At 35.5% G+C, this 25,636-nt stretch overlaps 6 protein-coding genes, 2 long non-coding RNA genes and 2 pseudogenes across 12 annotated transcripts; 5 read left to right on the forward strand and 5 right to left on the reverse strand.

Moving 5' to 3' along the window:
- Positions 1–124: 124 nt before the first annotated feature.
- On the reverse strand, positions 125–3,682 carry LOC104775791 (alpha-1,2-mannosyltransferase ALG9). The gene is made up of 10 exons (XM_010499719.2): positions 3,251–3,682; positions 2,683–2,770; positions 2,434–2,593; positions 2,023–2,240; positions 1,599–1,894; positions 1,348–1,459; positions 1,116–1,254; positions 747–943; positions 561–650; positions 125–463 (listed from the first exon to the last, which is right to left on the reverse strand). Exons 1-10 carry the CDS (start codon positions 3,532–3,534, stop codon positions 332–334), a joined length of 1,716 nt encoding a protein of 571 aa, XP_010498021.1. The 5' UTR covers positions 3,535–3,682; the 3' UTR covers positions 125–331.
- Positions 3,683–4,137: 455 nt separating this feature from the next.
- Positions 4,138–5,512, reverse strand: LOC104775792 (EP1-like glycoprotein 4 pseudogene; annotated as a pseudogene). Its single transcript, XR_015586761.1, has one exon. The product of XR_015586761.1 is annotated as an EP1-like glycoprotein 4 pseudogene (transcript).
- Positions 5,513–6,020: 508 nt separating this feature from the next.
- Positions 6,021–7,584, reverse strand: LOC104775795 (uncharacterized). Of its 3 annotated transcripts, XR_015589759.1 has the most exons (5): positions 7,218–7,453; positions 6,971–7,029; positions 6,787–6,878; positions 6,443–6,599; positions 6,021–6,290 (listed from the first exon to the last, which is right to left on the reverse strand). It is a non-coding gene; the product is annotated as an uncharacterized LOC104775795 (long non-coding RNA). The 3 variants fall into 3 exon arrangements; XR_015589756.1 differs by lacking the exon at positions 6,971–7,029 and having other exon boundaries at positions 7,218–7,584; XR_015589757.1 differs by lacking the exon at positions 6,971–7,029 and having other exon boundaries at positions 7,194–7,453.
- A 421-nt stretch (positions 7,585–8,005) lies between these two features.
- Positions 8,006–9,954, forward strand: LOC104775796 (EP1-like glycoprotein 2). The gene has a single exon (XM_010499728.3). It carries the CDS (start codon positions 8,485–8,487, stop codon positions 9,847–9,849), a length of 1,365 nt encoding a protein of 454 aa, XP_010498030.2. The 5' UTR covers positions 8,006–8,484; the 3' UTR covers positions 9,850–9,954.
- Positions 9,955–10,397: 443 nt separating this feature from the next.
- On the reverse strand, positions 10,398–11,013 carry LOC104775797 (uncharacterized). The gene is made up of 2 exons (XM_010499729.3): positions 10,855–11,013; positions 10,398–10,786 (listed from the first exon to the last, which is right to left on the reverse strand). The coding sequence occupies exons 1-2, from the start codon at positions 10,916–10,918 to the stop codon at positions 10,641–10,643; spliced, it is 210 nt and encodes a 69-aa protein (XP_010498031.1). The 5' UTR covers positions 10,919–11,013; the 3' UTR covers positions 10,398–10,640.
- LOC147946655 (uncharacterized) lies at positions 10,465–12,201 on the forward strand. The gene is made up of 2 exons (XR_015589511.1): positions 10,465–11,178; positions 11,331–12,201. It is a non-coding gene; the product is annotated as an uncharacterized LOC147946655 (long non-coding RNA).
- On the reverse strand, positions 11,379–13,462 carry LOC104775798 (ras-related protein RABA1b). Its single transcript, XM_010499730.3, has 2 exons — positions 13,035–13,462; positions 11,379–12,022 (listed from the first exon to the last, which is right to left on the reverse strand). The coding sequence occupies exons 1-2, from the start codon at positions 13,253–13,255 to the stop codon at positions 11,593–11,595; spliced, it is 651 nt and encodes a 216-aa protein (XP_010498032.1). The 5' UTR covers positions 13,256–13,462; the 3' UTR covers positions 11,379–11,592.
- Positions 13,463–14,278: 816 nt separating this feature from the next.
- On the forward strand, positions 14,279–16,685 carry LOC104775799 (F-box/FBD/LRR-repeat protein At1g16930-like). Of its 2 annotated transcripts, none has more exons than XM_010499731.2 (4): positions 14,279–14,522; positions 14,819–15,658; positions 15,749–15,889; positions 15,986–16,685. In XM_010499731.2, exons 1-4 carry the CDS (start codon positions 14,358–14,360, stop codon positions 16,271–16,273), a joined length of 1,434 nt encoding a protein of 477 aa, XP_010498033.1. In that variant the 5' UTR covers positions 14,279–14,357; the 3' UTR covers positions 16,274–16,685. The 2 variants fall into 2 exon arrangements, with proteins under 2 accessions (XP_010498033.1, XP_010498034.1); XM_010499732.2 differs by having other exon boundaries at positions 14,281–14,522; positions 14,700–15,658.
- Positions 16,686–18,390: 1,705 nt separating this feature from the next.
- LOC109131387 (precursor of CEP13 pseudogene) lies at positions 18,391–18,963 on the forward strand (annotated as a pseudogene).
- A 5,179-nt stretch (positions 18,964–24,142) lies between these two features.
- LOC104775800 (uncharacterized) lies at positions 24,143–25,550 on the forward strand. The gene is made up of 4 exons (XM_010499733.3): positions 24,143–24,652; positions 24,784–24,906; positions 25,014–25,136; positions 25,223–25,550. The coding sequence occupies exons 1-4, from the start codon at positions 24,619–24,621 to the stop codon at positions 25,285–25,287; spliced, it is 345 nt and encodes a 114-aa protein (XP_010498035.1). The 5' UTR covers positions 24,143–24,618; the 3' UTR covers positions 25,288–25,550.
- The last annotated feature ends 86 nt before the right edge of the window (positions 25,551–25,636 follow it).

Genomic DNA, 25,636 nt, shown 5'->3' on the forward strand with positions numbered 1-25,636 from the left:
GAACGCTAACTCAAGATGACAGAAATATCTAGTCCTCTCCATAGTCTTCTCGTTTTAATCTCTTTTTCTTAATAGTCGAAACTGGAATCCGCAATACCAAAAAGGACAAATAAAAGATACAGACTTTGAAGAGCAAGAGTATTATAAACAAAATCTTTCATGTCCTTCCGACCGTTTGTACCTCAAAAGTTTACGACTACAACCGTGAACGTGAGAATTTAGAAGCCGATACCAATCAGTTATATTAGTTCTTATATCTCGCTCAAAACTGGCCAATGAACTGAGTTAAAAGCTACAAACAAGTCTACAGAGTTTAAGGATTCGTGTTTATTTATTTTGGGACTCTTCTAAGTGCGACGTACTTGCCAAACACATTTTTATCCTGCCACATGTGCGGGATGAAAAACGATCTATACTTAGCTGGCGATAGCTCTCTGTCCAAATAAGGTAACACCGCAATAGCCTGAAAAAAAGAGCATTAAAAAAAAAACAAGCGGAGATGAGGTAAGTGAGATTTAAAGATTTGATTTTGTTTCAGGAAAATGGTTTTTTTCTTATACCTCCCATGTAGATAAGTCGCTGCCTCGATATTGATATGGTCTGCTAAGCTGCAACTCAATCAGGAATGTACATGTTTCGATGTTCTTTAACTGAAAACAAAAGATGGGGATAATTAAGCGATGCTCGACTTTATGATTCAAGAAGTTTGGAAGGGTTTCATTGGAAAAAGAGTGTTGAGTTTTTACATATTGTTCTTCAGACGCTTGGTTCTTGTTGTTGAAGTATGGAGGTGATGCTGCAGTGCCTCCAAGTGTACTGTTAAATGGGAATGGAAGAAGACCACGGAATCCATCATCGATCCACCGTACTTCGCTAATGTAGTCAGGCACAAAAAACGATGATGGGTATCGATGCCATTCACTTCCCACACATAGAACAGAACCTGATATACCAACAACCAAGAACTCATCAGTGATCAGAAAACTTTTGACAAAAGAACTTCATTCCTCTAAGTCCGATGGCAAATTCCTATTCTTTGAAGTAAAAGTGAGATGTGGTCTTTCACTCGTATTTGCATCCTAACGATCAAAGAGTCATGTTCGAAATAAATATACCTGGTCCTGCATCATCCTGGTGCTCCAGTAGTTTGTAGACCTCTAAGGGAGCGGAATAGCCATTAATCAGAGCAAATGTGCGAGAATGTGAAGCACATAAGATAACACCCAGAATCACAGGTCGGAGATACTTGGTTATCTACATATTAAAAAGAAATGTGAGTATCGGACATTTCAATTTATGAAAAGGAATAAATCAGAGACAGATATGTTGTAAGTAAGTAGAACTTACTGTCACCAGAAAACTTTCACGTGAGCTATACTTTTCCCGGAAAAGTTCAGGGATGTTCTCGATAACAGCAGAAGCAGAGACACATATAAGAGGGTATATAGGATATAGGAATCTGCAGCAATTAATTGAAAATCAAAAACATTGTTTGCTGGATTCCGTGATTTAAGTATCAGAAAATCAGATTCCTCAAGATCTAGAAGCCACCAAATAACTGCTCCAAGAAATACAAGATGAAAGATAAAGAAAGTCACCTTTCTTCTTTGTGGGGCTGAAGTGACATGAACGCCAGCCAAATATACATTGGCGAAATCACAACTAGCAGGCCATGGTCATACTTTTTTCTGATAACAGGATATATTGCGACAAACAATATTGCCAAGATGAAACAGAAGTTGAAGTTGTTGAATCCATTTCTTATATAAAATAATGGTCCTTCAGTTCCATAGAGATGGCTCTCTCCACCCCCTAACACATTGTATATCAAAAGATTCAAAACCGACGATGTCCATCTCTTGTAATAATAGTAATCCACAAGTACTGAGAGTCCCTGGAAAGGAGACAAAAGTATTCAGAAAAAAGTAACTTTTAGTTCCAGATGCAAATGAAAGTCAGCAACATGCAATAATTCCCATATAATCCACACAGACGAAGCACCTACAATTGGTGTAAACTTACTAGGATAAAAATAGAGGTGACAGCGCCAGAGATGAATGCTTGCTTGAATCTCTTAACCAGAGAGTAAATAACGACAGGTAAAAAAGCCAAGATAGAGAATGGCCAGCCAAGAATCACCCCGACAACCGAAACTGCAACAGCCATGGCATACTTCTCGAAAAGTAGTAAACCAGATGAGAGGCTAATAGCGTACATGGAGAATGAACTGGGGAGGAAACCTATCCAATTTAGGGAAACATGAATTAGTAAGAAACCAAAACATAATGCCAAATTCGCACCAAGGCAGAAGAAAAATGATATATGATGCAAGAATTTTTATCAGATGCAAGAATATCTTGGAAAGCCTATATAAACAAAGAAATATAAGAGCTTAAGAAAGTGTAAGAAATCAACACTAAACAAAACACTCACTGGTGCTAGCAAAGAAGCAGCCACTGGTTAAGCAAAGCATCGCAACTGCATATGTAGCAATACGTTTCCCGTACTTTCTGGAGAGCGCAACAACCAGGACAGTGTCTGAAACTGCAGAAACCAGTCCGAGGAAGAGTCTTACTGCATAGAAGACTCTAACCTACCCAAAATGGTAGAAAAAAATTGGATAAGAGATATGCAGTTATATATACGAATTAGAATGTACTTCAGTAAGTTTGCATTGCTTACCTTCTCGTCACCAAACCACCAAGAAGCAGGCCGTCCAGCCAGTTCATGGAATAGAATGTATAAGTAGGATCGAAGAGCAAAGTTAGAACTGCAAAACACACATACACAAACACAAAAAAAGAAGTAATCAGTCCCATAATTATGTTTTCATATAAAAACTCAAGTTACAAAGATATTGATAGACAGAAAATAAATTCAATTTTCATTAGATGGAGGACAAGCATCAGATAGTAATATAGCGATTTAAGCTATCTGAATTCAAAGCATCAGATACTAATAAGCAAGGAGAACCCAGCCACACTTGTTTCCTTTTGAAAAAAAAGCAGGATACACTCTAAAAGCAAAGCTCGAAACACTAAGAACGATTCCGTCGAAAACAAATTTCACATTTCAGATTGCAAATTCGAACTAACTGTAGAGATAATTTCCCAAGCTATTACAGATTCATACACATAGAACAACAGCTCAAGTGACACACTCACTCGAGCTAGCATCGCGTCTTCTAATACGTGAATGCGCATTATAGAATAACGCATAAGAAGAGTAAAAATGTAGCGGAAGAGCAAACCTGTATTCCCAGGTCTGAAACCCCGACTTGTAGAGAAGATAATGGAGAGGCTCCCAGTAATTGAACACTTCATCGCAGTCATGAATGATGTTAGAAGTCGCGCTCATGTAACGAAGATAACATAGAGCTATAAACGGCAAGAACCACCGGAGACCAGGATCCTCCGCATCGCCGCCGTTAGATCGGCCGGGCTTATCGGTCTTCGAGTAAGAATTGGTAGAAGAAGAAGAAGAAGATGAATCAGAGAGAAGTGGACGCCTCTGGCGCGTCGTCGTTAGATCCATCGAGAGCTTTGGTGAACAATGGAGATTGCAGAACGAAGTTAGCTTCTTTCCCTTCTCGACGAAGCAAGCAATGAAAAAAGGATTAGTGACAAAGTTAAAAAGTATCGTATCGAAATTAGAGGGTCACTGTGGTACATTTAAGATTTTTGAGAAAAAAAAGAAGGCTTTTTAACCCTAAATAGAATGATAAAAAAAAAAAAAAAAAAAAAAAAAAAAAAAATTGTCTTTCATTTAATGGGCCTTCTTAAGCCCGTTATGTTTTCACCTTTTCGACTACACGCGTAAAAAGACTACCACACTAGAAATAAAGTAGAAAAAAAAACCCAACCAAACTGGAGAGTGGAGATGGTCCGATAAAGAGATGAAGAAGAAATCTACGAACATTTCATGTTCAAACCTAGGAAGAAAACGAGTTTACGTCTATTAAACTACTATATACGAATACGATTACTATCATCATGCTAGTTTGCATACTAATTCTGTATTTGGAGACTTTACATGTTTAATTTATGCTAAGTAACTAAGAAGCACAATATTTTGGTTAAAATATTTGTTAGATGAGAATAGTTGATAGTTCTCTGTTGGATACTTGGATATAGAGGCTTAATTAATCATAACAACATTCAATTTTGGTTTATAAGAGTACACTGTACACCGACTTACTTCATAGTTGACATAGATTTAACGCTCGTTACTGATCAAACGTTAGGGGTTTTGATATAAGCCACTTTTCTAGAATCAGACACTTTGACTAAAGTCCCAAGCTCAAAACCAATCCAACATTTGGAGCTACTCTTATCGTAAAAAAATCCCAGGCATTTGCAGTCTCGACTACACGAACCACGACATTTACTCTCTCCAACCGCAAGAGCAGCGTTGTACTTAGTCATGAAATGGTCAACACCTCCTAGTCTATAATAATGAAACGTCTTCGGATCACAACTCTTCACCTTCTTAGGCTTACAAGCCTTACTCCAGCCCTGTAAGCCCACCTCCAACGGAGCCACACACTGATTATTCTCACAAATCCCAAACTCTCCACACTTCGACGGTGACATACACTCGTTGTTGTCGTGGTTGAAAAGCTCGAACGTTACTTCCCATGGAAGAAAAGTGACCTTGAAATCAAAAGTGTAGATCCTAAGATTTCCATCAGCGTCAAGCCTGAGGAAACTTTGTGACGCGTTGAATCTAGGCCTCGCCAGAACATGTTTATAAGGAAACTCAGGCCTAAGCCCCGGTATGGCTAGGCCTAATTGAGTCGCGGTCCCTTGGTCTTTAGCGGCGTAAAGCGTGGCGGTTGGAATAAAGCGACCTTCTATAGCATAATACAAAACGGATTTGTTGTTGCTCTTAGGGATTGAATGGCTTAGAACGAGTCGGTCGGGCTCTAAGATAAGACTAAACCTGTTGTTGCGGCTGACGAGTTTGTTCAGGCCATCGAGAGTAAGAGACTGAACGACCAAGAGCGTATCAGTAGGGAAATCAAAGCTCTGCCACACTGGCCATCCTCCATCATTAAACAACACAAGATTGCCATTTTCATTCATCGTTAAGCCTATAACACCTTTATTTTCCGTCTTAGTCTGCCAGACTACTTTTCCATTCGGTTGGGCCAGGACGAGGTTTCCCTCCGGTCCGAACGAAAGAGAAGCCTCTTCTTGGACTGGATTTTGCGGGTTAGCCTGCCATACCCAACGAATGATGGAATCAGATCTTCCTGTTCCCATCCCGATACCGAGTGTGAATTCGTTTGGCGTGGTGTTGAAGAAACATAGACGAAATTGGTTACGGATTACACCTAAATCTCTGTAACTTGCGCCGTACTCCACCGTGGATTCCCCGAAGTCGCCGTTGTTTAGGAATCGGAATTGCTCCAACGGAGGAACTTGTGATCGGACAAGCGAGATCAGAAGAAAAAGAGAAAGAAGAGTAAGTAATTTTGATGCTAATGTCATTTTTTTTTTCTTCTCTGTTTTTGGATGGAAACAAAGGGAATCAAACGGATGTATTTATAATGCAAGAAATAAAGTAGTCAAACTGGCTTGACTTACTTAAAGTCTGAATGTTTATATTCTTTGGCAATTTGAGTAATTTCTTAAGCCGTACTATACGACATCGTACATGTGGCTGGGGGTGCGTTAGACTATATTACTCGGGCTTCGCACTACAAATTTTAAAGATCATTATCGTCGTGTGGTGGATGATGATTTTGAGGTTGGGGAGACAAGCAAATTATAAGCTGTGTTTGTATAACGTACATAAGAGCTTCACCAATGGTGAGGATGTTATTTTGAGGTTTTTAAATTTTTTAAGAATATATTTTGTACTTTTTGAAAATAAGAATTTGTGAAAGAGTAATTAAAATTTTGCTCCTCCAATGGTGAAGCTCTTATTGAGATTCTTAATTTTGAAAAAAAAAAATATTTGTCAAAAATATTATTTATGAAATGAAAATAATTTAAGTAAAACATAATTACTTTGAATGTTTAAATATTTTAAATTGTATAAAAATGAGAAATAACAGCATTTCATAAATTTTTAAACATTAAGTTTTAAACTTACAAATTATAAAAGCATAGTAAAAATAGGAATACAAATCATAAATGTGATAATAGATTAGTTGTAATCTTGAATTTGTGCCAAACTTTTGCCATATATGCTTAATCAAATCATCTTGCTTGAATTCTCTAGTTGTTGCCATTTGTTTACCCGACCAAACTGATCACAAGTCTACCATGGTCTCCCTGACCAAACTGATCACAAGAAGGTTGAGAGAAACTGATCAGTGATCACATTTTTAATGAGTTGAGATAAATAAATTATACACCCATCACAAGAACTCAGATGCATTACTAGATCACTATGGAGTAGTCAATACATTTCTTATAGTTTTTGAGCTACTTACAAGATGATTAAGCTCTTTTCCCATGTCAGTGTTCAAGAGCGTCTGATAACCTTCACGGCCACCCCAGAAAAGGTAGTTTTCACCGCCCAAGTAATGTGTCACCTCCATTGCCTTCTTCACTTGAGCAGCAGCGTAACTCCAAGTTTCTGTTAGAGTCCTGCAGATAAATGAGAATAAACAGGTTATAGAACAAGTCAACATTAGGCCAACAAGAGCAAAACAAAGATGCAAGCTGCAAAAGAATTACAAGGTCCAAGGACCAAATATCATATACGGTCTTTAACACAAAGCAATAAAGCCAACTGTAGTTTCAATCACACAATGTAAGAAGCTGGAGTTATTACCTCAAGTGTACTGCCATCAGGTGCTATATCTCTGTCATGGAAACACCACCAATCAACACCAAGTTTCTTTAAAAACTCAAAGTTAGCTCTCACTGCATTACACAAAAACCCACAAAAGTCATTCACAGTAACTCCCAATTAAATAGAAACAAGTAACAAACTTTTAATCACGAAACCTAATTACCCAGAACCTCGATCCACCAGCACTATCTTCGCTTATCTATAGCGAGACACAAGAGAACCCTGATTTTATAAGTTAGAAAGGCTTCAACTTTGATAGTATCGACAGTAAAATCAATCAACTAGATTACAATCCAATTGATAACTAATTTAAAATTACTCAGATGAAGAAGACCCAGAAGACAAAATCTATAGTCTCACTCATAATAAAGAGTTCAGTGAATTACCCAAGTTTGGTGAAGGAGACTCACCGTTTTCCATGAATCGACTGGCCGATTAGCTGCACCACAGTCGACATTGACACTCGGCAACGGTAGAGATGATGATAAAACGTCCGATCACCTCAGATAACTATCCATCTCCTCAAATTAAGCAGAGAAGGTCGATCTCGCCTTGCAGAGATATTATCGGGTAAGAGAGAGAAGGAAGAAGAAAATGAGTCGATATAAATTTTTTTTTTAAGTATTAAAACATCAACAAACTAGACGCTGACACGTATCAATAAGAGGCACCTTTTATTGATCCGAAATTAGAACTGCCTTTATTCTTTTCTATGTTTTTGATTTATTTTTTGTCCAATTATAACATAAGAGGCGTGCTAAATCCCCCCGTTGGAGAAGCTCTAATGGTTCACCGTTCACCCACGTTTATACTAAATAAAAATGGTTCCGAAGTCAATAACTAGTTTAGGTAGTAATTGAAAAGTATATAAAAAGAAGACATATAATTAGATCTCCGTACACACTGATCCATCTAATAATATACAGTATCGTTATTCATTAATTATTCATCAACTTGAACTGCGTTGAGATAAAGATGTCAAATAAGTTTTAACTTGAAGATGTCGACTCTTAAAGCTCTATTGGATTTATGGTTTTCCAGGTGAGGTATTAAATTATGTGACACTATCTTAAATTATGTGACAACCCCAACAGTAACTAATCATTAAAAAGGAATTTATATAATTACAAACGATCACCACAAATAGAAAGATGTCAACTGAGAACTGTTTTCTCGCTTATTTTCACAGGGGTTTGTACTAATTGTCTTGTTATATACTAATTTTAATCGGACTGTATACATCTCCAAGTATTTTTTTACTCGTAATTAAATCTCCTCAACCAAGGCTCATAGCCTCATACCATTTACAACTCACAATGATGAGCAAGGACCATCCAATTGGGTCACATTTTCTTCTTGCGTCCCGTAGCCATCTGTTTGTACACGCGTCAGCGACCAGATCTTATAAAGTTGTATGAAATTATTCGAAAATTCCCACTACTTGCATATAGTCCTTATCCAATCCTCACAGTAATCATTAGGTGAACCCAAGTGTTACCATTCAACTCGAACTAGTCAAATAAAGACTACTATAAAAACAAAAACTCTAGATCACCCTTTACCCTCAATAATGAAATACACACATATATATATATATATACACGCATCCAACATTTGAGTTCTAAACACAACACAATCATTAGACTTTCATTACCAAAGAAAATAACAAACTAAGTAATGTCTCCACTTAATTTCTTCCTAACCCTACTTCTAATGTCCACTACTCGGACTATAGTAGCCCAAGTCCCTTCCAACAAAACATTCAAGATCATAAACCAAGGCGAGTTCGGGGATTACATCACCGAATACAACGCTAACTATAGAATCATTCATACCGAAAGCCAGAGTAATATTTTCTCTTCAGGTCCTTTCCAACTATTTTTCTACAATACTACTCCAAACGCATATATCTTAGCCATCCGAGCTGGTCACCCAAAAGACGAATCTCTCATGCGTTGGGTTTGGGACGCCAATCGAAACAACCCTGTGGGAGAAAAATCCACTCTCTCTCTTAACCGCGACGGAAACCTGGTCCTCGCGGAGTCTAACGGTCGGGTCAAATGGCAGACAAATACCGTTAACAAAGGCGTAACAGGTCTCCGTCTCATACCTAATGGTAACCTCGTACTACACGACAAGAACGGCGGGTTCGTTTGGCAGAGCTTCGACCACCCAACCGACACTCTTCTCACCGGTCAGTCTCTTAGAACCGTCCGAGTCAACAAACTCGTGAGCCGTAAATCCGATACCGACGGCTCAGACGGTCCTTACACTATGGTTCTCGACAACAAAGGTTTAACCATGTACGTTAACAAGACTGGTAAGTCTCTTGCTTACGGAGGATGGACGGAGAGAGACTTCAACGGTTCCGTCACTTTTGACGTTACAAGGGAAATAGACAACGTAACTGTTCCGTCCGCTTACGAGATTGTCTTGAAGTTAGGCTCTGCCGATGAGAATCCAGGGAACAAACGGCGACGGTTGCTACAGGTAAGGAAGATCGGAAACGCCGTGACGATAATCCTTAACAAGATTAACTACGATGGGACGACGTCGTTTCTAAGACTTGGCTCAGACGGAAGCCTCAAAGCTTTCACTTACTTCGAAAGGGCTACGTATCTAAAATGGGAAGAAACTTTCGCTTTCTTCTCGACTTACTTCGTCCGACGTTGCGGACTACCGTCATGGTGCGGTGAATTTGGTTACTGCGACGACGGGATGTGCGTCGCGTGTCCTACGCCTAAGGGCTTGATCGGTTGGAGCGAGAAGTGCTCGCCACCGATTAAAACGACGCGGTTTTGTGGGGGTAAGGGTAAAAGCGTAAACTATTATAAGATTGTTGGCGTGGAGCATTTTAATGGTCCTTATGTTGATGATGGTGAAGGGCCAACTACGGTTAGTGATTGCAAGAAGAAGTGCGATGGCGATTGCAAGTGTTTAGGGTTCTTCTTTAAAGAGAAGACTAATAAGTGTTTGCTTGCTCCTTTATTAGGAACACTTATCAAAGATGTTAAGACTTCCATTGGTTACATGAAATATTAGTGTTTAGTTTTTTTTAGTAAACCAGATTGTATCATCTTTACATATATTGTCTTTTTGGATACTTTTTGTTTATTTACTAGTAATCGATTTGGATTTTTTTGAACTGTTTAAAATTATTTGACATTGTTAAAAAAAAAAATGCAATGAATGATCCATCACAAATCTCTAGTTGGATCTCCAGATATTGTAAAGCTTTTTTTTTGGTGGGGAAAAAAATTAGAGCTTTCTATTCTAGTAAGCAAGGTGGTTTGCAATTAGGTATTTCCCAGTAGAGGGTTGATGGGCCCGATGGAACTGGGTTTGGGTCCATTGGGCTGTTTGGAAAGGTCCACCGTAAAGACGAGTAGATCGAACAGATCTCGCGACGGAGACGGAGAGACCGCCGCCTGAAAGATTCGTTAACAATTTGGGTAAATAAATCGATCGTCAAGAACTCCACCTCCTTTGGATTTTGGTAATGATGTGTGTGTTGATGACATCCAAAATTGGGGAATGCATTGAAATTTTGGAAACCCTCTGATCAAACTGAGACAATTGAGCCAATGAGCTAACAAAAGCTAACAATCATTACATTGAGCACTAAGTAAAAACCACTGTGTATGAGTATTAGCCATCAGATTTCTAGGGTTCATTAAAAAAAAAAAAAAAAAAAAAACAAGATACACAGAGGCAATTTCAATCTTTCTTCCACTGGAGAGTGAAAAAGATCCAAAGTTTTAAAGTCAACAACAGTACCAAAATCGCAAGATCAAGAAACAAAATCACAAGAAAAGAAGGAGGACGAGCGATGATCATTTCATAGCTTTGTGAATCGAATCTGTAGGCGATTGATGCAATAAACCTACACCGCCTTGTTGTTGATTCTTTTGCTCCTCCTGCTTCAGAATCGCGTTTCTCTCCATCTCACGCCATTTATTGATCGCGAAAGTACATAGAACTGCGACATTTTACAATCAGTCTCATGAGAAACTGTTGGGTATATGAAGCAAAAAAGAGAGAACTTACATCCGGCGCCGACGAAGTAGACCATTCTTAGGATCTTCGGAGCTGGTGGACCTTCCTCCATCATTTCTTCTTATGGCTTTCTCTTCTTCTCTGCTCTCTTCTCTCTGAGCTTCCGAGTCTTTTTTTTCTAAAGAGTTGCTTCAAACGTTGTCGTTTTGTAGTTCTGTGACAAAATGAGACCTAAACCCGGACAACATAACGCAACCCGACCCGGTTCTGAAGTTATGGTTTTATGATTTTCATCACATCTTTGCTCAACAACAACAGTCAACCAAAAGAAACTAGCTTCTTTCAAATTGCTCGAGTGTTCTCTACACACGGACGGTAAAAATGCACCATCTTATCTTGCTTTTCCCCTACAATCTTGAGTTTATTCATTCTCAGAGTCAAATGAGAATCTGTTCTTTATTTTAAAAATCAAGCCGAAAAGTTCAATGTTGCAGCAGCATGAACGTTTTGCCATTGTTCCATTACAGGCAATGGCAGCTTACAAACCCATGATCCTGTGTCAAAAGCGGTGGTCCTTTAGATAACTGATGTACATTGAAACTGGTTCACCAACAATTCTTGATATGAAGTTAAATAAACATTATGTAGTAGTGTATAGTCTAAAACTCATATAAATGTCGATAGTATTACAAAACAAGGACATAATCAAACAATGGACCATGGGGGGGGGGGGGGGGGGGGGGGGGTTATAATTCTCTCTCAACAGTAAGAAGAAAAAAAAAGCCGGGTTTAATTTGAGCAGCACCCGAGTTTCTTCAGAGCAGAGACATCGTTTTTAACTTCAATTTTCTCACCTTTTGGGACAGAGGCGTTCCCATCTTCACCAGCTTCTACTTGCTTCTTGCTTGTGATGCGATAGATCTGTGTCAGCACCTCTGCAAATGCGTCCTCGACATTGGTAGCTTCAAGGGCAGATGTTTCCATGAAGCAGAGCGATTCTTGTTCCGCGTAGGATTTCCCGTCTTCTGTAGGAACAGCAAGTAAGTGGCGGAGATCGGATTTGTTACCAACCAGCATCACTACTATGTTTGGATCTGTGTGGTTCTTGAGCTCCTTTAACCACCGGTCTACGTTCTCAAATGTTGCACGGCGGGTTACGTCATATACTAGGAGTGCACCCACAGCTCCACGGTAGTATGCGCTAGTGATGGCACGGTACCTGATGATAAGAATTAAACTGAGTCTTAAAAATTGTTTGCGAGAATCAGTGATAAAAAGAGCAAAGGTGTTAGGGAAGAAAATACTTATAAGCTTTTTATGTTTCACTATCCTGAAATGTATTTATCAAGCTGTAAAGGATGTGTTATACTAATCTGACATCCAACAGTTTTGCCAAAAGTGATAACCAAATTGGCAGGTCAAAGAAGACAGCAAAATAATCGTTTCAAAGGAGGCAACTCAGCAAGCAACGAGAGCAAGTTCTTTGCGGTACATTCTAACGATAGTCTATGGAAGCGTTTCTGATTCTAGTGATCATTGACCAGAAAGAATCACGAGTTCTTGATAGTAGTCCATCCAATTAAAGATCCAATTCAAGCAATCATGGTCCTATTGAGTCAAATCAAAGATGTATTTCCAGAAGAAGGGAGTTTTTTTAATCTACATTATTAGCTACCTCCATATTCTATCTTTCAATGGTGGTCAAATGCAGTCAACCGTTTTCAGAAGAACAAAGTCAACGCAGAGACTGTTGAGCACATTCTCTACTCAAAAAGGGACAAAAAAACTAAAAACAAGCATAGAAGCCAGTGAATGAATGAATCAGACAATGCATAGTCACCACACCCGACCTATAGAAGATAAGCTTCATCTTAAGCTTTCATTCACTCTAAATAACTATTTTGATAGCACATATAGATTGGGCTTAAAGAGCTCAATTTCGATACAGTATAATGACTTCAGATCAAGTCAGACAAAAGCTAGCGTCCCACTGTAAAAGTAACCAGAACGATATAGATCTGTGGAAACTCGATTAAAAAGGCACTGTTAGATCGAGAACCTAAGTATGTAAGCAAATGAGCTAAGAGTGATCTCCTCCGTGAAAGTGGCTTCTAATTGCAATGTACTCAAAAGTAAATTACCAAGATCTAGCTTGACGGCCGATTTACATACAAATCAAAGACGAAGAAGGAAGGAAGTGAAGAGGCGGAGAAGAAGAAGAACGAACGAACCTCTCCTGACCAGCAGTATCCCAAATTTGAGCTTTGATAACCTTACCATCGACTTTTAAGGTACGAGTAGCGAACTCGACGCCAATGGTGGATTTAGACTCGAGGTTGAACTCGTTTTTGGTGAATCTGGAAAGGAGATTCGATTTCCCGACTCCAGAATCGCCAATAAGAACAACTTTGAAGAGGTAATCGTAGTCATCTTCCACTCTGTACCCTGCCATCTCTCCGCCGTCTCAGGTGGTGGCGCTTCTCCTCAGCGATTAATTAATCTGAGAACTAAAGAGAGAGAGAGAGAGAGACGCAGTGGAAAGAGAAAGGTGTAAAACCGAGATTTGAAATAACGCGAAGAAATTGGAAAAGAGTTAAAGCGACTAGCGGTGACAGTCTGTGATTGTAATCTTATATCTTGTCCGTTGATCTATCTGTGCGCGTTGGTGATTGTAGTGACTTGTGAGTTAGATCTGTCAAGGCTTTTTACAGTTTTACCCGTTAAGGCTAGTGTCATGTGAGCGAGTAGGTTTTAAAACTATACAAGTAGTAATCAACATAATCTTTAATGGAAAATACTTAGGTTCACTAACCTTGTTGTTCACTTCTTCCTTTTCAACCGATCATAATTTTCTATACATTATTTTATTTAAAAGAATAAATCAAAATTATATTAAAAAGCAAAACAAATTAAAGAAACATATTATGTATAATTTTTTTAAGGAAAGTTAAATATTGGTTTGATTTAGATTTTACAATTATAGAATAAAATAATGTATAGGTTTGGGTTGACAAATAAGGTGATTAGAATTTAGATTTTACAATTCAAACAAAATTAAATGTCGGTTTGGGTTTACAAATGAGATGATTAGGGTTTAGATTTTACAATTAAAATGAAATTATATGTCAGTTTGGGTTTATAAATGAAGTGGTTAGGGTTTAGATTTTACCATTAAAACGAAATTATATGTCGGTTTGGGTTTACAAATGAAGTGGTTAGAGTTTAGATTTTACCATTAAAATAAAATTATATGTCGGTTTGGGTTTATAAATGAGATTGTTAGGGTTTAGATTTTATAATTAGAATGAAGTTATATATCGGTTGGGGTTTACAAATGAGATGGTTAGGGTTTAGATTTTACAATTAGAATGAAATTATATATCGGTTTGGGTTTATAAATAAGCGGTTTAAGTTTTTAATTTTACAGATTTTATTTCCTTATTTTATAAGAAGGTGAATGAATAGATTTTTAAATGCATTATGAGATGTATTGGCTAAAATAATGAAAAGTGAAGAATGTTAGGAGTGAACCCAACAATTGTTCATCTTTAATTATGGCACTCCTTTTAAAACCTTGCTTTCAGTTATTTGGTCTGAGTTATTGTTGTGAAGTGAACTCAACAGTTCCATCTCTGTGCCATTTCCCCGGCGAATTGACGCCGATTTCTTCCTCTCTTGCCGTCGATTTCTTCGGACCCGCCGCCCCTCTTTACTTGCAGGTAAATTTCACTACTGTTTGACCACTTTTTTTTTCTGGAGATTTTGAGTTGACTTTTTAGGCATTTTAGCTATAATAGATTTGTGATTGATCTTTGACAAAAAAAAAAAAAAAAAAAAAAAAATTGTGATTGATATATGATTGAATCTTAAAAGACTATACTTTCTCCGTAATTCAGAGTTCAAAGGCAAATATATATATAAGTAAGCAAACATGGATGGTGAAACCTCTATCAAAGAGAAGCAGAGGAACTCTTCTGATAGGATCAGCAATTTACCTGATCCCTTGTTATGTCAGATTCTCTCCGATCTCTCCACAAAGGAATCGGTTCGCACCAGCGTTTTATCCAAACGGTGGAGAAATCTCTGGTTACATGTCCCTGCGTTGGATTTGGATTCTAATAACTTCCCAGTTGAGGATGATGTTTTCGTGAGATTCTTAGATAAGTTTCTAGGTTCTGAAAATGAGCAGCACTTGAATAGATTCAAGCTGATCTATGAGGTTTATGAGCACGATGCTTCTCGTTTCAAGTCTTGGATCGATGCTGTGATTAAGCGTAGGGTTCGTCGTTTTAATGTTCATAGTGATGTGGATGACGATGAGATTGTTAAGATGCCTCAATCTCTTTTTTCTTGTGAGAGTTTAGTGGACTTACGACTTTACCGCGTCGTTTTGAATCGTCCCGAGACTGTTTTGTTACCTTCTGTCAAGGTTATGCATCTAGTTATGGTCAAGTATGATACTGATTCTACTCTGGAGAGTCTGATATCAAGCTGTCCTGTTCTAGAAGAGTTAACCATAGTCCGTGATCCCAATGATTGTCTTGAAGTTGTGTGTGTGCGTTCCAAGTCACTGAAAAGCTTCAAAATAGATTCTGAGCGCTATGAAAGTCAAGATCATGTTGTTGCAATTGATGCTCCAAGACTTGAGTATATGAATCTCAGCGATCACCGATCTGACAGCTTTTTTATACACAGTATTGGTCCATCTGCAAAGGTAGACATTGATGTTCTCTTCAATGTGGAATATAATGAGCCATTGGATACAGATGATTCTTCCAAGATAGCTATGCTTGGTAAATTCCTCACCGGGTTAGCTACAGTCAGCGACATGACCATCTCTGCTGAGACTCAAAATGTAATATATAATATACTAGGTTGATTTAATAACATTAACCTTATCGTTATCTCATTGATTTCATGTTCTCATTTCTTTCTCGCTGCACAGGTTATTCATGATTACTGCGAGATTGAACAGCTACCTCAATTCTCCAACTTGTCTCACTTGCATGCTTACTTCCAAGAAACTTCGTGGGAAATGTTGCCAGCCTTCCTTGGGAGCTTCCCAAATCTACACTCTGTCATCCTGGTGCGTCTCATTTTACCTATGCTCTCATGTAAATCACATTAAAATTTATAATTTACAAAAAAAAACTCAAAACTTCCCTTGGTTATATATCATCAGGAATTTGATTTGCTTCCGGAGACAGAGCAGATTGATCTTTCATCTGTGCCACAATGTTTCCTATCATCTCTTGAGTTTGCTCACCTGAAGGCTCCATATGCTGTAAACATGCGAAAGGAAGGGAGACCACTTACAGGAACATCAAGTAAGATGAAATTAGCAAAGTTTTTTTTGGAGAATGGTGCAGCTCTCAAGAAACTGACAGTAAGTGCGAGTTTCTGTAACATCATCAACAAAATTAAATCGGTTCCAAGGAGTTCTACCAAGTGTGAAGTCGTCATGGATTAACTGAGCCAGCATACAAGGTTATCCAGTTCTGTATCCAATGATCTACAGATAAATCAAGGGTTGTTTGCGTCCTTAACTTAACCAGTAATCGCGGAAATTTTGTTGAGCTTTTTCAGACCAATTTGTGTTCTATGTAATGGGAAATCGTTGCAGGAGCTGCTTAGGAGTCTTAATGTACTTTTCTTTCAAGGCAGAAAAAAGCTCAGGCGATTAAGTGAACTCCCTTCTTTCTTTTCTTTTATTTTTTATTTTTTTTCACCGCAAGTGAACTCTCTATTTACAGACCCTGTTTCTACTTAGTACCTTACAAGTTACTATAACACTCTGTTGGTGTTTGGAGTTGTAAGAATAAGAAAATCAAGTGAAACATTTTGGTGACTATATAGTCAGAGAATGAGATATGATTAACCAATTACCAGAATCTTTGCTTTGTGTGTACTTTTCAATCTTCCCAGGGAGGGTGTGGTCAAGACTCAATACACTAGCCTTTTATGTCGTAGATGAGGAAATTTTTGGCAATCTGTGCCTGGATTGGATTTGGTGACCAATGGCTTCAAAGATTATGATAATTAAGGTCAATTTTCTCAATTGGTTTATAGGTTTGAACAGTAACTTGTGCTTACAGAGAGTTAAGCTAAGTTTTGTTGGAAATGGGTACAATACTTTGAACCTGCTGTCGATAAACGCATTAAGCAGAACTTTTAACAGAGTTACGATACCTTCAACCATTTACACATCATTTGAGAGATTGGTATCCTTTAAAACTCTATGGCGTTAGCTTGCCTAAATAGCCGGACTCAGTTTCTTTGCCTTGTCTAAGGATCATGGATCTACAACCAATTAAGTTTGTTGACAATCTGGCAATGGAGATGCTGAGCTTAGGCTGCCCAATTTGTGGACCAGATGTATGGAGTTAAAGTCTCATCTCAGTCTCTGTTGAGCTACTGTCTAACCAAAAATAAAACTGGCTATCTGAAAACACAAGTTGTACTTTATGTATATAGAAGAAAATTTTCAATCTGCTATATACAACCAAATTCTCTGATGTATCATTAATTATCTAAAACATTTTGGGTTTATGTTTTCACTAGAAGCCATCAATAATAGAGAAGAAGAAGTATGAAAAGTAAGATTTAAAAGCATATATATATATATATATATAATTGTGTGCGCCATAGATAAAATTTTGCTATAAACAGTTAAACACACAATACTCCAACAACAAAAAGCAGTCATAGTAATGAACCACACTGATAATGAGTCATAGAAAATAAGTGTTCATCGACTATGCACTATGAAGAAAATAGCACTTTCTTAAGTTTTCTTGTCTCTTACGGAACATCTCAATTATGAACTTTTTTTCTTTTTCTTTTTTTTTTTTTCTTTTTTGTTAAAGATTTCAATTAAGAAGATAGACATTGGACATATATATTTAACTGAATATAATGGCAAACAAATTGGTTTCGTATTTTTACATTTTGTAGTGGTGAAAGACTGAAAGTAAAAAAGAAGAAATATTGTTCTTTTTTCTCAATGATGTTTCGTGAATAAAATTTAATTCTGCTAATTTTATACTAATGCTAAATAATATGCTGGATTCTAATATGAGACGATGTTATTTATCTTTTGCTCGAATATTTACTAATGAGATAGTGATGACAAGCATATAACGTGAGTTTTTGTCTAGTGTTCTTGGAGTTATAAGGGCACACAATGCTGTTTCAATTATTTAAAAAAAATCACTATTCCACATTGATTATACAATATATACAAGTAAGACAGGTGAATTATACATATTCTCTTGCCTATCATATTAATGATACAATATCCACATAAAAAATTGGACAAAGATCATGATAGTATATAAGAGTGTTCTCCAACAATATAAATACAAGTAAATAAAGTGAATAATACATATTTCCATATACAGTATATGCAATTATGAATTGATCCATATAAATTACAATCACAATCACTGTATTAATATATACGAACTACTCACCAATTTAGTTCATATGTACCTAACTCAAATAAATTACCATTGACCTCGGCCATCTCCGTTCTCTATATATAGATCCACTCTATGATCAAGTATATTCATTCACACAAAAGCAAAACCAAATACAAAAAAAACACCCAACACTTTTTCTCGCTTCATCTAATTAATATTTAGTATTTTATAATAAAAGCAATAACAGGAAATGGCTCGTCCAAGGATCTCCATTTCGATTGTTTTCTTACTCATTATTTTGACTCTTAGTTTTGTCTTGCAATCTTCTGAAGCTAGAAAGGTTCTAATTCCTTACAATACAAGCAAGGGTTTGTTTCTTAGTGCCCTACCCAAGGGCAATGTACCACCCTCGGGTCCAAGCGGCAAGGGTCACACAGCTCCCCCGGATGATTCCGATCAGCACATGGTACCAGTTAACCCGCCAGAGATTTACCGTCGACTTGGATCATCCCCTAGCCCGGGCGTGGGTCATTAGCCACATTAATTGATTCTCGAGTTTACACTTCATATATGTAGTCGATTTCTTTTCATAATATTAAATATCAATAGTGTTTATCATATATCTGCCTCTTATTATGATTATGAAGATGTTTGAGTCTGTCCGCTTCATATATGATATGGTATATAGATGTGTTTATGTTGTGCGTGACTGAGTGATAATAAAAATCAATATTCTACACTTTTGTCTTTTTTTTCCTTTCAAAATAAATATGTATGTTATGGAATATTAAAAATATGTCTTCAACTACATGAAGCTAAATTTCAAAAAATAACAAATTAAAAAAACACTACATGAAGCTCTTTTTGCGTTTGTTTATAAATAAGACAAAACAATCAAGAATAAATTAAATTAACGTTTCATAAAATTTGAGAAAAAATAAATAACCCATTGTATTATTTAAGATAATTTAAGTACTATATATCTTAATTTTGGGGGAAAAAATCATTTGTGGAGATACTCATATATAATACTAGATTAGGCATGCGTATTAACGCGGATATAAGAAAAATATATATATACTAAATTTTAAGTTGTATTCAAAATATTAATTTGATTTTTTTTGATTTTTTTTTAAATCGAATTTAGAGTTCATACACTCCATCTTGCAATACAATTTCTTTGTATATTTACATGATAATAAAATTAGATTTTAATTCTATGCACTCAATCCTAATGAGTAACATTTGTAATTTTTATATTAAAAATGTGTATTATATCAAATTTATATCTTACTTAATATTTTTAAAAAACTAAAAGTTAATAAAACATAATTCTCAAAAAGAAAAACAGAAAACTAATTTTATCTCATATTTGAAAAAGTAACAATATCTTAAATATATTTGTTTCATATTTTATAATCTCATACATAATAGTTTTACTACTTGTCCAACTAATTTTAAATAAAACTATACTAACATTATCATAAATTAAACAAAAATTCAAAGACGTTATCATGAGAAAATTATTTGTTTATGTAAAGGTGATTATCTACAATCTTTTTTATTTTAGAATTAATAATTGACAATATAATTTATTTAATTATGATATTATAGTAATTAATTGTATAATTTTCTTAATTCTTTTTCTTATAGAATTAGTAATTGAAAATAAGAATTATTATTATTATTTATATACATATATTAACTATCTTTTTATATTTAACAAATTGTTAAAAATTAAATTCTTATAATTTACAAATATGTTAAAACAAATTTTTGTATAACACATGACAAATCATTAATTTATAAAATTGACACGTGTCGCGAAATTACTAACTTTGAAAACCAAGATTTATATAATAACATAATATTAAATAAGCTATCAAATCATTCACCGATTGAAAAACTTAAGAAAATTACATTAATTTCTTATTTTTCTTATATTATGTTAATCACTAATTTAAACACATTAAATCTTTTTATACTTTAATAACTTTTCTGTATTAATTTCTTTTTACTATATGAGTATAATAAATAACAAGTAAAATTTAATTGCAAATATTTTCCTTATTAATTTCATATATTTTCTTATTGAAATTAGTAATTTTAATAGATAACTTTCCTATTAGAATTAGTGATATAATTGATCACTTTTGGTTTTATATACTTTTCAAAAATATTAATTGTAATCCTTTTATTTTTTTAGATTTTTTAAATTTCTTATAATTATTAAATAAAATTTCTCTTCACATATATCAAAATATTATCGATATACTTGACATATGTCGCGATTATATGAATTACTAATTTTGAAAACTAAAGTTTATATAATAAGATATAAATTTCTAGTCGACTAATAAAATGCACAATTAGTTCACACGATGAATTATAACTCCGAAGGCAGGGATGAGTAGTCACCGAAGTTGTGGTAGTAAACTTACTCTTTTGATTTGTTTTATAAGGTGTTTGAGAGAGATCCTCCTATTCTGATTGAAGTATCCATAATCCTTTTATTTTCTTTAGATGCACTTATTGCTTATTGCATTCAGACTTGATTCTCTTGTGGCGTTTATCAAACTTATCAGACTTGTTGTGGATAGTTAAGAAGTAAATAATCCTCTAGTTAATTTTCCGTTTAGTCTTTCTCCAAAGCTGTTTACTGAAGCCGAAAATGAAATAGCTTCAAACTTGGCATTAATGGAACTCTTCCTCCTCCATTTCTTTCCCTTCCCCTTCTCTAACCTCTTGGAGGGAGTCTCCAGTGGCTCCCCATTCTTCTGCGAATTTCTTCGTCAGCCACATCTTTCCCTCTAACGTCGAGGCTGGTGAGGTCTAATCCGTCTTGACAAAGCTAGTAAGAGCGATATGAGGTTGTTGGTCGTTTTTGCAACGACAGCTTCGGTGAATGTGTGAGTCCTGCCGCACCGAGAATGAAATAGCTTCAGACTGGGCATGACGAGACGAGGATCAAAATCCCTCAGTATTTTGACGCTCTCGGTGTCCCATAGATTGAGATATATCATCAATATACGGAGACACTAGACAGAAGAAGAAGAAGAAGAAGAAGCCATGCCAGAAAAAAGAAGAATCTAGGGTTTTGGATTGAAGCGGCAAGGCCCGCAAGGGTCACACAGCTCCCCGGGATGATTCCGATCAGCACATGATACCAGTTAACCCGCCGCCAGAGATTTACCGTCGACTTGGATCATCCCCTAGCCCGGGCGTGGGTCATTGGCCACATTAATTGATTCTCGAGTTTACACTTCATATATACAGTCGATTTCTTTTCATAATATTAAATATAAATAGTATTTTTCATATAATAGTATCTGCGTCTTATTATGATTATGAAGAAGAATGTTTGAGTCTGTCCGCTTCATATATATGTAATAAATCAATATTCTACACTTTTTATCCTTTTTTTTTCCTTTCAAAATAAATATGTATGTTATGGAATATTAAAAATATGTCTACAACTACATGAAGCTAAATTTCAAAAAAAAACAAAGAATAACAAATTAAAAAACACTACATGAAGCTCTTTTCGCGTTTGTTTATAAATAAGATAAAAACAATCAAGCAGAAATGATATTAACGTTGCAGAAAATTTGAGAGAAAAAAAAACTCATTGTATTATTTAGGATAATTTAAGTACTATATTTCTTAAATTTGGTGGAATATATATATTTGTGGATACTCATATATAATTTACGAAATTTCTAGTAGACTAATAAGATGCATAATTAGTTCACACGATGAATATTACTTCAAATATTAATACAATGAAGCTAAAAGGACGAAATATTTAGTTGCGTATGTAAATGAAATTCTTCATAGAAAAAGTTACATTTATAAGCCTATACGGCTACAACTTAGAAAGTAAATAATAATTCAAATGTTTACTTTGGCACCTTTGTAGCAAAAGCTGATGCTTTGACATTTAAATATATAATTATTTGTCTGTTTACGTAATAAGAGAGACGTCTTCCTCTGTCCCGTTGACGTTTTTGTATTATGATATCGCAATAGATTCAGGGTTTAAAACGAAAGAGAAGTAGAAAAAAATGGTAAAAGTGAAAATAGACATGCAATAATATAAGGAACACCATTATTGCTCATCTCCGGGATTATACTATTTAAGGACTAACTTTTTTGTCGTGAAGACCTTCTCTCACTTTCCTTATTTTGTATTTTCTTAATAAGTTTAACTAACCAACTTATAAGATGGAGCAGCTTTAGCAGATATGGTCACAAACCCCTCTATACCCCCAATCAATCCAACGAGCTTTCAGTCTATACAAGAGGGGATTACCCAAACTGTGAAAGTGACTTGTCTTCCTCCAACCGGTATTACCATCGGTCCTCTTTCCCCTTGGATCTTTTGGGCCATCTGGACAGCAAAGAATTCTTTTTCATTCCTAAGAATTTCAATTGTCGAGCAGATGCTCTGGCTAAGGAAAGCCTTGTAACCGGTATGAACGATCTTTAATTGAAATGAAATCGGTTTAGTTCAAAAAAAAAAAGATGGAGCCGCTTATCACACATTCAATGCATGTTATATCTTTAAGTCGTGCTTCTTTTTCTTCTTTTTTTTTGTCAACTGTTAATAAATAATTAATTAATACAATTATTTTAAGTAGTTTTCCCCTTTCAGTTTCAAAGTAGGTAAACCTATACAGTATATGTATAGTCAAAATCCTCGATCCTTCGTTACTGGGATTAAAATTGAGCTATTCTAGCAACAACAAAAAATCAAGCTAGTCCTATGACTTTCATATGTAAAATCATGTCAGATGAATGTGCCATCAGATTTTATTCATAAATTCTGAATTTGACTTGATTCCCAAACTAGTATGTTTATAATAAGATTATATGACACGCTACTGTTATATCAAAGTTAGAAGAATTAGGCTATTTTCTGAGATAAATGTGGTTCCAGATTCCAAATCTTGAAAACTGTTGAAAAGACATTTATAACGTGTTGTATTCGTAAACCCAAAACTAAAGTTTTAATAGTTCAACGAGTCATTATCATACATAAATCTTGGTAAATTTGCATTATTATAGATTTGTTGCAACTTGTAAACCACGTTAATTTCATTATCAGCATGTGAATCGTACCAATTTGTGACTTTTACTATTTTATGACATGTCGGTGCGTCGTCTTAGAACAAAACCCATTCTTTTCACTTCATATTCTTTGATAGTGATGTATAAAAGTTTACTTCACTTTTACTTGGTAGTTAAATTAAGACATCTGCCTTCTTTATTTGACATGACGACAATATAAAATAATCATACTGTCTGGAAGATTTCTTGTTCTTTTCTGAAATATACAACATAATTAACAGTAACACGATAAATACTAGATTATGTATATATAAGTATTAATTTGTATAAATATATATAATACTTAGTCCACTATATCACAGTCCTGTTGACCGACTGATATCTACCAAGGTGAAAACTATGTATCCTTCATTTTATTATACCTGTCGTTAATTATAAGAAAAAAAAACTCCAAAATATTTAACAGTATTAAAATGAAGCACTAAAATAATTCAGTTACATATTTATACTGTTATAGATGATATCTTTTATATAATAAGTGTAAATTTACTATCTTCAACCACATTATAAATTCACTAATACATTTCTTAAGTTGTCGTTATACATTTTTAGAAATCTTGACTAATAGTCTAACATGATTCAGTCAGTTATACTTAAAAAAAAAGAAGTGAAAATGGGGACGGACGTACGGTGGGCAGAAGCAGATAGGTACGGGCCTTACGGCCTACAGCCTTCAAACTGAAAGCCCAATAATACAAACAAAAAATGGCGTATGAGCGCATGTATACAAACTCAAATGACGCGTCGTCTTGAGGTACATAAAATAACGATTTGTGGGATTCATATATGAAATGGGAAGTTTTCCTAGCAAACATTCTCCAAAATTTGGCTTTGAGATAATATTATCTGCGGTTTGTAACATATGTAGTATGAATAATTCTGTAAAATATTGTAGAGTTTACGTGTGATCTTATCTTTAACCATAAATAGTTATAGATGAGGAAATTCCAACAACTACTACAACCACACCTTTGTGGCTCACGAGTATCTCACTTCGAACAGACCAAACATTATGGAGAGTAAAAACAGACGAAGAAAAAGAGCAACCTTTGATTCACGAGATAACGCAAACATCATTATTATCTCTTATCACACAAAAGATATCTCTCTTTTTCTAGTTTATGTGTCTACAAATCTCTTTTGCAGACTTAAATCTATCTCTCTCTCTTTTCTCTATCCCTGCCTCTGCTCTGTTTTCCCTGCTTTGTAGTTTTTGCTATGTTCGTTTGTTATTATCTTCTACGAAGGAATATACAAATATATAATGGGTTGTTCTAGCTCGAGAACCATTGCAGAGGGTACTCTCTTTCTCATGTGATCTAATGTTTTCTTCTTCATGAATGTTCTTAGTTAATTTCTAGGGTTTCTTGTAGATTGAAACACATTCAACCACAACTGACGTGCTATGTGGTTCGATTGTGTTTTGTAGGGAAAAAGGAAAAGATTCGAAGACCAAAAACATGGAAACATCCTCAACCGATATCAAGAGCTGAGCTCACGCAGATGCGAGAGGAGTTCTGGGACACAGCTCCTCACTATGGAGGCAAAAAAGGTGGAAATCACATTTACTATATATCTGAAACAAGTTAATTCATTAGTCATGTCAAAAAGAGTTTCTTTTTTTATATATCAATATGTGTATATACATATGTAAAACAGAGATATGGGATGCGTTACGAGCTGCAGCAGAAGAGGAAGATTTATCGCTTGCGCAAACCATAATTGAGAGTGCCGGTGTGATTGTTCAGAACACTGACCTCACCATTTGTTACGACGAGAAAGGTAAAAAATATATTAAAAAAAACACTTTTACTAGCTACTTTCCACAACTAGTATAAGCAGTAGTGTTGAGATGTTCGCTTTTGCAGGTTCCAAGTACGAACTGCCTAAATACGTTCTCAGGGATCCTTCAAACTTGATCCGAACCAAATAGAGAGATTCAAGAGAAGTAACAAGTAAGAACGACAAAAAAGCTCGCTTTGTGTATGTATTTCTAAGGAATCATGTGTGTTTAACTTTAAATCAGCTACGTTTTTTCTTGTTTGGATATTGCCATCTATATGTGACTCTGCGTTAGGTATGTGAAAATCTGCGAGGAGTGAAATGGATTACAAAGGTCCATAAATTTCTTTATAATTTTTTACCAACAGAGAAGAACCTTTGATCAATAAAAAGTTAAAAACCTACCTTTGCTCATAATAATTGTAATTTATTTTCTATCTTGTTGCTCAAGATTCAGACTTTTTATTTTAACACTATTGTAATTTAATATGGAAATCATA

The sequence above is a fragment of the Camelina sativa genome, chromosome 3 (assembly GCF_030686135.1).
Source record: "Camelina sativa cultivar CO46 ecotype springtype chromosome 3, ASM3068613v1".
Lineage (NCBI taxonomy): Eukaryota > Viridiplantae > Streptophyta > Magnoliopsida > Brassicales > Brassicaceae > Camelina > Camelina sativa.